Source organism: Ischnura elegans, chromosome 1 (genome assembly GCF_921293095.1).
Source record: "Ischnura elegans chromosome 1, ioIscEleg1.1, whole genome shotgun sequence".
In the NCBI taxonomy this organism is placed as follows: Eukaryota; Metazoa; Arthropoda; class Insecta; order Odonata; family Coenagrionidae; genus Ischnura; species Ischnura elegans.
Window position 1 is genome coordinate 28489371 of NC_060246.1, and position 15351 is coordinate 28504721.

The window sequence follows — 15351 nt, forward strand, 5'->3', positions numbered from 1 at the left end:
TAAAATTATGAAATAGGCATACCATATAGATAAAATATATTGATAACTATCGCATGAAATTAGACTCTGAGACTTATCTTGTTATGAAGATGCAGCCATAGAAATACAAATTCATTATATTTAAATTGTTATCCATCACGGTGAATGAAATATTATTATTATTTGCCATTCTAAACACCCTCACATTATAATGAGTTGCATGTTGGCCAATCAAGTGTTGGAATCATAATGAGAAAAGGAGAAATTATTGCACATGGAGGACAGTGGGGTAGCTAGGAATTTTGTTTGGGGGGGTCCAAAACCAGGAGGAGAAAATTTGGAAAAACAGGGTACTAGGTATGTAGAGGGTTTTAAACTAATTTTAACTCTTTTAATAATTAATATGGTTCATTTGTCAAAGAAATCTTCTGTAAATTCATGATTTTTCTATATTTTGTTTTCTTATATGAGGGGAAGTAACTGGGTTTTTATATTTTTGTGGGGGGGGGTACTAGGTATGTAGAGGGTTTTAAACTAATTTTAACTCTTTTAATAATCAATATGGTTAATTTGTCAAAGAAATCTTCTGTAAATTCATGATTTTTCTATATTTTGTTTTCTTATATGAGGGGAAGTAACTGGGTTTTTATATTTTTGGGGGTCCAGACCTCCCTCCTCACTACACCACTGGTGGAGGATTGATAACTTAATTGACAAGGGTACTTGTTATGCTTCCTTGTTTTGCGACTATTTCATCATAAAATGCAATATGTACCTGAAAAGGCTGCCAATCTTTATGTCACAGCCATGGTTTTATTTCGTGTGAATTATCTTCACTCAGAATGTTTTCCCCAGGGTTGGAAAATTTACAGTGGAAAAAATTTTCAGTTATTTTGTATGGGCAGAATAAGGACAGTGATTATATTTTTAGGCAATAATTCATGAGTAATGTAAATTATTGATATTTAAATCTCAAGTAGCAAGATTAAAACTCATTATTCTTGAACTAGATGTCTTGGAATACATAAAATTAGAAGGTGTGATGTGAGTTGCGTGGGGACTTCATGGGGCCTTGTAAAACCTTAACTTCCGGTTTTAAATAATATTTATCGACTCATTGCTACTTTGGATTATCATTCCAACGTATGAATTTGAAAATTATGTTTGCTACCACTGAAAAATTGGTTAAAGGCATTTACATTGTTGGCATAAATCTTCATTTGTCATTTTAAAAACCATACCTGATAATGACTCGATTGCAAGCAAGAATAGGTGCACCTGTTCTTAAAATTAACCCTGATATACTTGAGTGAATCCGTGAATGCTTTTACAATTGGGTCTGTGTAGTAATTACATGCATAATTTTTTAGATGTTTATTATGTTACTTGTCACCTCGCATCCCTATAAATTCAGTATGTACTCCCATTCATTTGGCACTTACGCATATTTCTGACCTAACTTTATGCTATCTAAAAAGCAAACTCTTTTCATGCCTTTAAAATACAAAATCTTTTGATTATTAATCACAGGAGATAACCATCGACTAGCCAACAGTAAACCTTAGCTACAGGCATATGAATCTCACAAAGTCAGGGTAGGGGGGCCAGTTCCTTATGCTGGGCCACCTCACACTTTGAGGATTTTGTCTGGCAGAGTCCATAGGCTTCACCTGGGATTTGAACCCATTACCCTTTGATCAGGAGCCAAGCACTTTATAACCTCCCAAGTACAAACTAAACTCTCGTGAGTCAATTATTGGTGATAATCCACTGCTTATCATTCTTTTAAATAGATCCTGAGTACAGAAATAATCCACATTCAAAGGATTACACCTTAGTAAATGCATTTCACATAGTCTAATGCTTCCTTCAAGAGACCCATATTTTAATGTCTTCCTCCCAGTGTGCAAATATGCGAATACTACTTTTAATTTCATATCAAAAATCAAGAGAAGTAATGCTTCCATAACTTTTGTTCATGCTTTGCTCCAGCCTTTCATTTAAAATCATCTAAGGAGGTATTCAAGAAATTATGTCATGTGACAAATTATTCTGTAATTTTTCTTTTTATCATATTTTATGCATTGCTCTTTTACATAGTTCATTCTTAATGAATTCCTTATATCTGCATCTGTTTGGTCAATCAACCACCTGTAATGAGTGAACTTATATAACTTTACCATCTTTGAAGTTCATACATAATTTCATTATTTAGGAAAAACCTTTCAAAGCTTCCATTTCCACTTTTTCAGCATTGTACAGTGCAACCTCGATATAACGACACCCCACGGTACACTAATAAACACTCGCTATAGCGAATTGCCGCTTTACCGGAGATGGAGCAAATAATAGCCAATATACCTGTATCGAACAGATATACAGGAACAGGAGTGGTGGGGTGACAGATAAACATCTATCCGATAAACGTAAGCATAAATCCAGACGAAAGGCGATGTTTTTTTGCATCACTAAATTTCCTTACTCAAATAACGACTAACTATTCAAACAATTTATAAGCGCCGCACTGAATAAAAATCGTGCAAAGCATTGCTTCGTCAATCATTATAATTATCGAACGACAGTTTACCACATAAATTTGTGACTGAGCACTCCATTAACTTCATTTCTAACAGATCGCTAGCAATTACAGAGGTTAAGGAGTCTTGATGAAAGTCTTCCGGCGGTGAAACCCTCGCTATGGCGAGAGCCAACACCGAAAGGGTCTCGTAAAAACGAATTTTTTAACACGCTTATTATAGGGTCAATTGACGGTGCATCGGCTATCTCTCGTTATAGCGGGGGTGTCGCTATAGCCCGTACTCGCTTTAACGAGGTTCCACTGTATATAATTTCTGGCATTGAGCTATACCAGCATATTACTGATGCCCCAAGTCTATCTGAAAGGATGCAAAATCTATTCTGAAAGGATGATGACTTGAGTTGAAGGACACATGTAACCACTATTTGGTTTATCTGGTGGATACAGAAAAATGTGCCGCAAGTAACTCAGCCACTACGGGCTGCAGAAGGGCAGCTTTATACTTCAGTAGCCACCTTTGGCAGCAAAGTCTGTGGCAGAATCTTTATTTTGTTGGTGCATTGAGATTTAAAGAAGTGTGGACTCAATTGTTGATACCAAGCGTGAGAAAGGAATATGATGATGAATGATGAAGCAGACATATATTTTGCTGGAGAAACCAAGCGATAGGGACTGGATGTAATTACAACAGGCGGTGACGGTTGAGTGTATGATGAAGAATATGTAACATAAACTTGATGTATACATATGTATATGCTCCATAAAGGATTGGTTGTCTCAAATACATGCATATGTAGTTAACTGTAGAAAAACACAGTCTCATACAATGCATACCAATGTACCAAAACACAGTATAGCTGTTAAGTGCACTGAGAGTAAGCATGTGAGAAGAGAATAATTGGAAATGTTGGATGATACTGATGGACTAAAAGAGTTTGCTTAGTGGTGTTGTAGAAAATATAAGCAAAAATCTGTAAAAGATTATTTATAGCTTAGTATTTAGGTGAGAAAAGAATATAAACTACAGGCAATGAATAAAAGGATGGTAGATTGTGGTTTCAAGAACAGTGAAAGGGAGTTGTTTTAAGTGGATGACAAATATAACTGCCGAACTATGTATTTTTAAGGAGTTTACCTCACAAAAAGACTATTCATGAATGACAGAAAGAAAGGGAGCTGCAGAGTAAGGGAATGAATTCAGGAATAATAAAGACCTGGTGAAACCCTTTGGGATGAATCTAATCAGACTCACTGCGGTAAAATCCAGACTCATGTGCCTCATTCATTCTCTACCACCAAAATCAACTGTGGGCTCAAAAAAATTCACAAAAGTTTTATTCTACTAAAAAATAAGACGGTATCTGGCATAACTTTGTGGAATATGTAATTATGTTGAACCAACAAGAAAAATTTTTGTAAACTTGATGATTCATTATATGACCATGGTTTCTTAGAACATTCGTTGATATACAACAATTCCAACAGGTGGAAATCCTTAAAAGACTTCATGCAAACGCTAAGATATTTTTATATGTATAGGGGCCTTATATGTATATATTTTCATATGCTTGTAATTTCCTCCAAAGTTTCATAGCCATAACTCCAGCCTCCAAATGTCTGACATTTATGTAATTTATTTATGCAAAAAATTGCATGACACTGCTTCCTCATCCACCCTACCCAAATCCGTCTCACTTTGTCCCCTCACATGAAAAGGTGGCTGAAGGAGAAAATTTTCCTGACATTTATGAAGTGAAAGCAGAATATAAGACATTACTGTAAGCCATCATAAAGGCTGGTGACAAAAAGTGATACATGGAGAGAGAAAATGTTTGAAAGATGGACTAGAATTCATGGAGAACATGTCTGTTGTGTACAGAGAATTTATCTGTAAAAAATTAGTCAATAATTTTAAAAATAATGCCCAATTCATGTTGGGTCCATAATTGCATTGGAGTTGATCGTATTTCCGAAATCAATGAAATGAATGAATAATGCAAAGAGCATTACCTCAAGATGCACTGCTCTCATTATATTGGGATGAGTTTAATGAAAGAAAATTCCTAATTGTTAAGGATTTGAAGAAAATCTTTTAAGTTTTGATGTTTTAGTTTAAATTCGCATTGGTTATTCTCATATCCTAATTTTCAGATTTTCTGATGGAATTTATCAAACTCTTAATCCCTAACCTTATAATCAGAGGACTTAAGTGAAAATACTGATGGAATAGAAATGATGGATAGAAAAATAGCCAGAAAAAAAACAGAAAGGGGCAGAAATGGGATATCCCTGTATTTCTTTTAAGTATGGGTAAATCATGAAAGTCAGTAAGTACCTACCTGTGCTCAGCCAATAATTACCAGTGATTCACCTAAGAATGGTAATTTTTGCAAATTTGGCTCGTCTAACACCATAAACTTTTCACTATTTTAAGAGATAATGACGTAAATAAAAGGTCTTTTTTAAGAAGGTTCTAAGTATAGGCATGCTAAATTTTTGCAAAAATACATTGGTGCTTTGCTCCTACAGGTTACAACCACTGCTATTAAATGAAATAGTGCATAATCATTTGTATACATTTCTTTTATGGTAGCTCAGCTATTGGGATAGTTTAAAACTACTAATTGTCAAGAAGCATTGAAAGTTAGCATATTGAAAGTTTTTATACCATCTAGGCTTTTCTATCAGGCAAATGGTATGAGGCATCATTTCTGTGCTTAATTAAATTGCATGAAACTATAAAATAATGTATCAACAGGTAAAAGCAGTTTAGAATTAGTCTCCTAAAATACTAATCATTATATCATCAATCATTTAATGCACTTCGAGCTTTTAAACTGGAGTACAAAGCTAATAGTATATGTGAAAGTCTCATAATATATTTACAGGATTTGTGAATGGTCAAGTGCTCAACTAACTTTGTGTAAGCAACTACACTGGCGATAGGTGCCTCAAACTGCTAAAACCACAGCTGAATGCCATGACGACTCATTAACATCATTCAACCATTTTGCTTTGATTTGCCAGGGAGATCTACCTATTTTAAAAATTCTAAAAACTGTACAGTATGAGTGTCTATGGCCAAACTCACGGCCTGCTCCAGCCAGGAATAAACTCTAACAGGTCTGACTCAGGGCTTCACATGGTAGCCAACAGGGATGGAGAGAGAAGTGGGCCTGGTCAGCAATAGTTGTAATTGCTGAACATAAACTCAGCCCCTGCTGTGGTTGTGAACATTGGGATAATTATCATCTGCTGAATATTCCTCTCTAATCATTCTTTCAAGTAAAATTTCCTTCTTAATAGTCCATACTTAAAGTAATTTTAGAATATTTGGAAAAAATTGTAGAAGTAAACCAACATATATCTTTTTGTCTCCAGCACACAAATGTTTGGTAAAAACTTTTGGACACTGCACCCAAACATCATTGTTAGCTTTAATCCTCGAGCAGTCGCCCAACCTGGTGAGACAAAAGCAGTCAAGTTGATGCCCTCAATTTGCCATTGTTAATTTTGTGAATAATTTCTTTAAATCTGCTAATGTCTGAAGTTTTATGAATTTTTGATGATAAACAGTAAATATCAGGTTTTAAAGCCTTTGAAACTTTTGTCTGCAGCCTACCAACCACGATACATTCCGTGCATTCATTGAATATTCTATTCTTACGTAATTATATTTTACAAAATAACAATTTAAAATCAAATAACTGCTTAATCAGTGGCATAACTATGGGGGGGATGAGGGGATAAATCCTCTTCCCGCCCCCCCCCCCCCAAAGCCTCAAATAAAAAAAAGATTGAAAACTTTTGTCTAGTTTTGACATTTAATAACTGCTTAAAGTTAAATTTTTAGTGTCAAAATGATGCAAAATGTATTTCCAGGCATATGATTTTTCAAAAATTTCCCCCCGTTGCCTGGAGGTGGGGGGTCGCCACCCCACGCCATCCATCCCCCCAGAGCATATTTCTAGTTACGCCACTGTGCGTAATAGGTACATATATGCTTATCAGGTTCAGCAGTTTTACAACACCATTTAACAGTGATCAGGGTACTTCGCTTCACAACTTAAGATTGTACTACTTTTTCCCCAATTTTTCAATCTCAATAATGTGTATGTCGATCATTTTTAGAAAATACAATAGCAACCATTGTGTGGCAAGAATAAACTGGATGAAAAAGATTCAAGATATCCCCACATGAGCAATCATACCAGCACATTTTAGGCTCCTTTGCGACTGAGGTGTCAAACTGTCATTCTTATCGCTGTAACTTAAATTCTAAGCCTGTCAAACTTGATATACATACATCTAGACAAAATTATTGAAGGAGGACTTGAGGACCTCTGGATGGTTTTTAGCATGGATAATAAAAGTTACCTAGAAAAATGTATCTGCTGGTGCACTCAGTGTACCGGCTTGACTGCTCGATGGTTAAAGATAACATGTTCCAAAAAATCTCAAATAAGATATTAACTTCCAAAAATATATGGCATTCTTGATACATGATCTACACATCAAGTGGTGCTCTTTTGTGAAAAATGTATTATTTTTTATGTGATATCAATATTATTAATTAAAGGCACTCTAAAAATAAACTGATTTGCAATTATGAATGAATCTACATAGTTTGAAGTTGAAGTGCCAGGTGTCATGGAAAATCAAACAGAATTGCCTTTAGAGAAATGAAAAATATGGTCGAGAAAATGCATTAAGGTGATGATAAGTAGCCTTGTTATGTCGTAACAATAAAATTATTACAAAAATATCATAATTAACAGAATAATATAAGGAAATTTCAAAAAAGTGAATCAAAAGATTAAATTGTATGGACTTTTGAAAGCTAGTCAGACTTGTAGATCCAAGAACTTGATGAATTAGAGAGGCTATAATTTCAGTAACATAAGATTTGCACACTTATTAAGAGAATAATGGGTGCTATAAACATTGTATAGTTGGCCTCACAACATACATCAATGTAATATTCACATTGAAATTTTTTTCATTCCCATACATACAATTTTAATGCATCAAGATTTTGAGTCTACATGACTGCTTAGAATAGGAAAATGGTAATTCTCAATGCAATATGTATAATCATTCACAGTAAGTGTAGTGCAAAAACTACTTCGACTTAAATTTAATACTATCTCCAAATTGTCCATTGCAATTGATTTCAAATACCTGTGTAATTAGCAATTGATATAACATGTATGTTTATACTGTTTAAATTGGCTTGGCTTCCTACTTTAAGATACATATGCACTTTTTTATATGAAGCATATGATCATCCTACTGAAGTGTAATTTACTGAGTGCTATAATTCATGTTGCACTTCCATACATGTCATCATGCTGATTACAAATCTTTTCGATGCACCATTGTGAATTTGTTATGTATCTATTTGGCATAAATTTTGTAGACACTCATTTGTCGAAAATGGATTTCAGTGTTCTGATAAATTGAGAACTTCCTTGATTACACACTGAATTGCAATGCTGATTATTAATCATCTGACAGAACTCAAGTGTTAATACACATCTCCCAAAAATGGAACTTCAGTGTTGAAACATTGGCAATAATGGACTTGGTGGCTTGTCCAGGAATAGATTCAGTATCAAATTTGGGGGTGGGGGGGGGGGGTCATGACTTGTGTCCGGGGAGAATAGAATATCCCCCCGGGAGAGAGGGGCGTTCTCTTGTGTGAAAATTTTTACCATCACCCATTTTTTATGTATTTTGGAACCTAAAATTATATTTTATTCTTAACAATATGAAGTTTAACAATTTTAGATATTTAAGAAGTTTAAAAATGGAGAAGGAAGTTAGCCAACAAGTTTAAAATATTTATTTTTTTAATTTGAAGGGGGGAAGGGGTCATGGCCCCAATGATCCCCCCTGTTAATCCGCCACTGGACTTGTCGTACAGTGTTAAGGAAATGAGTAAAAATGATTGGGAAGCCCTAAACTTATCCTAAAAGTTATGTAACTGACATGTACTCATAAGTTGGGCGGGTGGTCTATCTTTCAGTTAAGTAGTTTTCTTGCACAATCATGAGGGGAAAAAGTTTCAAATCAATGATAAATACGGTAAAATATTAAAATGAGTGATATTTGAATTCTGTACTTATTTTGACATAATTTTCAGTTAATAATGCACTAGTTCTCAACACTTGCTATAAGCAGATTATGATAGTTAAAGAAAAGATATTCTGCAATGGAAAAACTAATTGATGCATCTTTTAGAAAACCATAAATATTAGGCATGTCACAAAGCCACTTAAAAACTAAAATTTACTTTGTAAAGACAACACGAGGAAGTTATAAGCTGTCCTATTCTTCAATTTTATCTATGTCCATGCTTTGACATGTATTATTGTCTATGCAATAAATTGTACAATAATAGAATTACAAAATACCACTAGGTAACTTTCAACGATTGGACAGGGGCACATTACCTGATTTTGCTGGCCAAATTTCAAGGAGATATTTCAGGACACCAATTGGCTGTTGGAAATCCAAATCTCCTCCACTTTCCCCACTTTGGAGCATAAGAACTGGTCCAAAACAAACTGCTAAATTTTGAGGTGACATCTTGTTACGTTCAGATTGAGAGACCACAAGGGCTAAGTGATCCATCAGGAAGATTAATGTGCACTGTAAGGATATTAAATAAAATACTTGAGGTAATATACACTCCTTGCTGTAGGTTCTAGAATAATGATAAATTCTTGTTAAATATTTTACTTTACTATTATTTTTAATAAAGTATTTGAAAATCAGTTGTCAGAACAATAACCCAATTGAATTTTTGTATAGTACTACACCCTTTTGAGCCTAATTTTTACCAAATGGCATGTAATGTGATATAGGAATGCTCCAGTGGAATCCAAAGTAATTGTCAAGAGGCAAAAAACTCACCTGGAATGGAAAGCAAACAGAAACCTATGACTTTCTGATCCACTCATGAAACCTATTTTTTTTGCAGGTTTCATTCAACCTTTCTGATGTGTGTATCATTTAATGATCAGCATAACAGGCCAGAAAGCCAAGTCCTTAGGTTTGACCTTCTGTGTAGATGATTTTGATGCAATTGCATGGTTAGTCATAATCAAACATCCCATGCTTCAAACATGGTGATAGTGCCATTAAGTAGAACTTTTTTAGGAATGATAAGCTGGCAGATCTGTATTCAAAACATTATATGACACTGCTGATAAATAATGGTATCAACATGATGTCATAATAAATATAAAAGCTTGCAAATCATCGCATTGTCATGCCACAATATCCCCTATTGTATATTATTATCCTGAATAATATAAATAAAACTACCACCTAAGTAAGTAATTACCCTGAGAAATACTCAGACTTTGTTCACATTGAAATGAAAGATGTATGTATTTATAATATAAAAATTAGCTGACTTTCAGTTCAAGAAGAATTCACTAATTATTGAGAATTTGCGTGTGTTATTTACCCGATTGACTTTTGGGAGGCAGTCTAAAATAGAAAACATGAGCTTAGCGTTTCCTTCAGGATCATCAGGAAGGCAGACTGACAAAGCATCCACCATCATTTGGTAGAGGCACTTCGTGAAGAGTGGCTCTGGCAGTTCACGTAGATAATCCTTCAGCACACCTGATAGGAGAAAGTAAATGTGCAATCAATAAAAAGAGGAGACTTTATTTACATGATCAGTACATTAAGGCAGAGGGAATAAGGACTAATGTACTAAGGATTGTCTAATTACGCATAAATATTTTGCAGATAAGATGACCACAGGCATACATTAGTGGAATCTAACATTCATGTCAAACCAACAGGAAATATTTCAATCAAACTTATTGATCTTTCATTGACTGGCCTCTATTACTCCAAAAAAAATACTACTAACATATCTATCACTAAGAATTTCAAATGATTTGTCTTTTCAAACTAGTACAACGATTCTATGTTTTTCATGTCTCTCTCAAAATGCTTCTGTTTAAAATGAATTTTCATGTCCTTACTTATTTGTTACATTAGAGTTGGGGTTGGGCTGAGCATGTCTTTACATATATGTATTTTGAATGGAATAAGACCTAACCTTTTCTGTCTCAAATGTATAAGGAGAGAGAAAAGGATTGCTTGATAGCAGCCTCTTCGGAATGATTCAAAAACGTTGAAACCAATCAAAGTGAAAATAAAAGTGTGAAAAATTATCAAGAGCTGTCTAATCAGCAACTTGATTTTATCTATGCAAATATTATCCTAGATTTTACCACTGTATGTGACAGTAGGCATACTACTTACTTAAGTATTTGTTTCATGCAGTCCTTAAAAGGGCACTTCAGAGAAAGTGCTGATGACAATAACATTACTCACCAGTGATGACGTTGATGTCTGGAACATTATCAGGGGATAGGTCAACAGATCGTGGATTACGCTCAAAGGCCTCTCTGAGTGCCCTCTTTTTTGTGGCAGACCCACAAAGACGATACAGTCCAATGATATCCAACCCTCTACGCTCCACCTCCTCCACACACCGTCGCACCAAGAGAGGAACTGACCCAGGTCCACCTTCCCTAGCCACCACTGTCTCTGGATCCACTCCAAACACACCACCAGCCCTACCCCGATGCCCCAGTATGGCACCAAGCACAGCACCACCAGCACCACGGGCAAATGTGGTTGTAGGATCAATGTGTCTAAGTTTGACGTATAACGTCCCCCGAGGCTCAACCTGGAGTAGAAATTGGTTGCAAGCTAAAGTTTACTGACAGAGGAATTGAAAAATGGTATTTTTGAAAGTCCTCAAGAATGAATTGGATTTGGAGAAAAGGCTATGATAAATTGATTTTCATCTGCATTAGAAATAAAGTTATCCAGCTGAAGAGTAATTTTGGTGCTGAAGCACAAATAGGAAGTTAATGTTTAACACCACAGACCGTGATTCAAGATTAAAATATTTTTGGGTTGCTAAAACTTTTGTAGAATCTGATGGAAGAACTTATTGTATTAAAATTACATACTAAGAATTGTTTTGGGATGCTTTGCTATTAAGTATGGCTTTCATTTGAGTTTTCAATCTCTTTGTTAACAAATTGAAAGGAATTTGTTGGATTTTAATATAACATGTGATTTTAGAAAAAATAAAAGGCATACATTTATCAATGGATAAAAAAAGCAAAATGATGAATTAATGTAGATTCAAATCAGGTAACATGAAAATTATAGGAGCAAAACAGGTAACTCACCAACATACTGATGCATGGTTCAAATGATTATCTTTCATGATGCATAATAAATATACAGGATCTAGAAAAATGATAATAAGTATTACAGTAAAAGGATACTTTACTGAGAGAAAAAAACAAAACATTGAATAAGTAAGCAAAAAAGGCATAAACCAAGGTATACTTGATGATTTATGAATAACCAAAAAAACTGTAATATTGAAAGGACTACATACTATTAAGCTGAGCATATAAAAAAGAAGAGATTACATTTATGAACTAAATGTAACCATTAGGTACTTGGAATGAGAAAATTTATGAATGAAGAGGGAATTCTTACTGTTGTCTCGAGAACGGGAATCCTACTCATTATGCAGTGATGGTGCAGCATTTACATATGTACATGGTTGCCAAATATATATAAAGCTATATTTTACCAATAACTGCACAAAAATTCCTATGAAATTTACACAAAAATAGATATTTTACCAAATATATAATACATAGTGATATTCCATCCAAAGCATGGTTATTGATTGGGGTCTTTCTCCTTGCCTTAATATACATCTGTTCTAACACCATTATTCAGTTAATGAATAGGATTATTACTACACCTGCATTAATCATTTGAGCAGAGGATAACTTTAAGTTTCCTACCTAAGTAGACATACAATTTTTCACTGCTTATGTGAAGGAATTCAAAATTTAATTCCTTTTAAATAATTTAGATTAAAACTTGAAATTATTGAGAAATTTAGGGGGACAGAGCCTCCAAACGAGCAATAAAAAGTCCACTTATAGATGAAATAGAGTCTCTTTTTTCAATGGATGTCTAACTGATCATGCATATAATAATCCTTACTAAGCCTTTAAAATTAGAATGATCAAATCATCTTAATATAAAATATGCTCAGTTATATATACCTATTTATCACTTCATCTCTCAGTGGCTAGCCATACAATTTTCAATTTTAATCTCATTCCTGAAATGTAACAACCAAGTAACTTGATGTACATTTGAGTGAAAATCCTTTCTTCCCATCCACTCTTTATCAGATATTCTAGACTTAAACAGCCATGATCTATTTAGAAAATATAACTACAAGGGAAAAGCTTTGGAAAACCAATTTTTGTTGCAAGCATAAAGTATAGGTGTTTAAGAGTAAGAAACGAATTAAACTACAAGAAATAGAATACAAAAATGGGGAAATTAATTCTCTCTGGCATATATATACGACTTTCAAGAAATGAATTTACAAGAGCAATTGAGTGCGCAAGCAAGAGGGGAATGAGAACTGACCTTGAGCGCCAACTGGTGGAGGGCCGCAGGGGGCGCTGCGGGCGGAAGGAGCAGCGAGGGCAGGTGGACGGAGCCCTTGTGGCACAGGCGGTGTCGCAACTGAGGGTCCCACGAGTACACCAAGAAGTCCAGCTCCCTGTTGGCCACGAGGTCCAGCTCAAATGTCTCGTCCCAGTCAAAGAGCAACTCACCAGAGCGCACCACCGTCCTTGCCTTGTGCACACGGTCGCACTCGAGCACGCAATAGAGGTCTCTGGTCGCAGAGTTGGGGGGCAGGGAGCCACTGCCAACGGGCGCCCCGCCACCCCCACTTCGAAGCCCCCGGCCGGCGAGCAGGTGGACCCAGAGGAGACCGCTGACACCCTCCCCTCCTCCCCCACCCCCACCCACACCGACCATCCCGCCCCCACTCACGGACATGGGGGGAGGCGGCGGCGGCGGCTTGTCCATCTTGTACTTGAGGAACTCTGCAAAGTGATGCCGCCAGTGGTGTTCACAATGAGCACAGTGCAATCCTCCCATTTGGTGAGAGAGACTTAAGCCTGAATCACACAATCTTTTAATCTGTCGCATTTCTGGTGATAGTTTTTCAGGGATTGTGGAAATACGAGTTTGAGCTATCATTTTATGGATTATACGGTCATTGTAACCATCCTTTTTTCCATTATTTTCGCCATTCTATCAATGATTAAAACTGAGATTCTATTTAAAGCCCAAAATCATGTACTTCCTAGGTGTTACATTAGCTCAATGAATTTTTAGGCTCTGCTGAAATGATTCCGAAACAAATTCAACCATGATTATTCCAGTGGTCATTGTGAAAAAATTGATGCTATTATCTATTTTTCTCACCATTATGAATACAAATGCATGTTCCCTTCACCACTTGGGTACAGATTTGTACCTTTTCGGTAGAATGTGTCAAGGAAGAGAGAAAGGAATGGAACCACGGGAAAGGAACTGGCGATCCATTTCACTAGAGCCATCCCTGAAATTGTTTAGCTAACTATCATTCACAGTAGCTATTCCTAGGAAAGGATGAAGAAAAAGATGGTGTGATTCATACTTTAGGCATGGTTTAGATCAAACTCAGGCAGGATAAAAAAGAATCAATAACTATTCATCAAACCAATCACCAAAGGAATGTATTGAGGCATGGTATGTACAAGCAGACAGCCAAAATTTTGTGAGCCATTGACACAAGTTCAACTGAGAAGATTGAGAAGAAGAGAATGGCAACTATCAAGAATGATTTGGGAGATGAAATTTAACACCAAAGGTGAAACAGTGGTTGAAAGAGGTAGGAGGGATTTTCCTCCATGAAAAAGGCTACACTTTATTTAAGGGTAGAAACATGCAAAAGGTGGGGTTATTAAATGGCCAATAGTGACATTATTTTCTGCAAAAGTTGTGTTCTTTTATCCCGAAATAAGTGTTATTTAAACGACTAGATAAAGGGTGTTAATTCAGTCCCTTCCTCATATTAGGCCAACCTGTTACCTCTGTGTTCCACAAACCATTGGCAAGGGTAAATCTAATCGCTAAACCTGCATGATGGACTGAATGCATGAATGCAATTTTCAAGGAAAATGATTGAATGATAAGTCAGCCCCTGAGTTTAAGAGAAGTAAAAATATTTGAAAGAAAAATCCTACTGTGCTATACATAGAAATTGCAGCATTCATAAATTTAGATCACTCTTCATGAAAACCTATTATGTTTGCATCCATTATGGAATAGCTCTGTTCATGAAGAATATAGCAATGCCATTATCCAAGGAAAAGGCTGAGTAAACCACAACGGCTTACCTTTATGGAGTCACCATAAGTGTAAGTTATGTGCGCCAATTCTGGGGAGGAAAAATCGGTTTCCTTACACAGGATATGAACCATGATCTGCTGAATTCATGCCAGGTGTCCTATCACTTGAACCACAATGACATCTTTTTTTTCAGCAGAGTTTTTATTAAAAAAATATGAAATAAATAAACATAATTTTGCTCATTATTGGTCTACCTCAGCTATGGAATTTGGTAATTTAAAATGAGCCTTCAAAAAAAATTTATTTAACCATCTTCTAATGTTTGGATTTTCCATCACCTTGCTCAGCAGAATTTTTGCTTTTAATGAAGGCCTCTGATGTGCATTTTTAAAAAAATCTATGAGAGGAATATTTCTTCATGGTTGTGTGAGGCAGTTTTCATGTAGATGCTTGTTTACAACTAATGAACTAATGTTAACTAATAACATTTTGTCATCAGCACTAATGTGTCCATGTTCGTTTGCATATCCCTATTTATGGGTATGTCATGCAACATG

At 35.5% G+C, this 15351-nt stretch overlaps 1 protein-coding gene across 1 annotated transcript in view; it reads right to left on the reverse strand.

Moving 5' to 3' along the window:
* LOC124156256 (rho GTPase-activating protein 100F) overlaps positions 1-15351 on the reverse strand; it is a 57692-nt gene that overhangs the window by 7211 nt on the left and 35130 nt on the right. Inside the window, exons 11-14 of the mRNA XM_046531075.1 lie at positions 13034-13500; positions 10883-11240; positions 9996-10156; positions 8974-9172 (exon numbers count right to left, since the gene is read on the reverse strand). Coding sequence (XP_046387031.1) covers positions 8974-9172; positions 9996-10156; positions 10883-11240; positions 13034-13500 — 1185 coding nt within the window. The remainder of the gene's footprint in view (positions 1-8973; positions 9173-9995; positions 10157-10882; positions 11241-13033; positions 13501-15351) is intronic.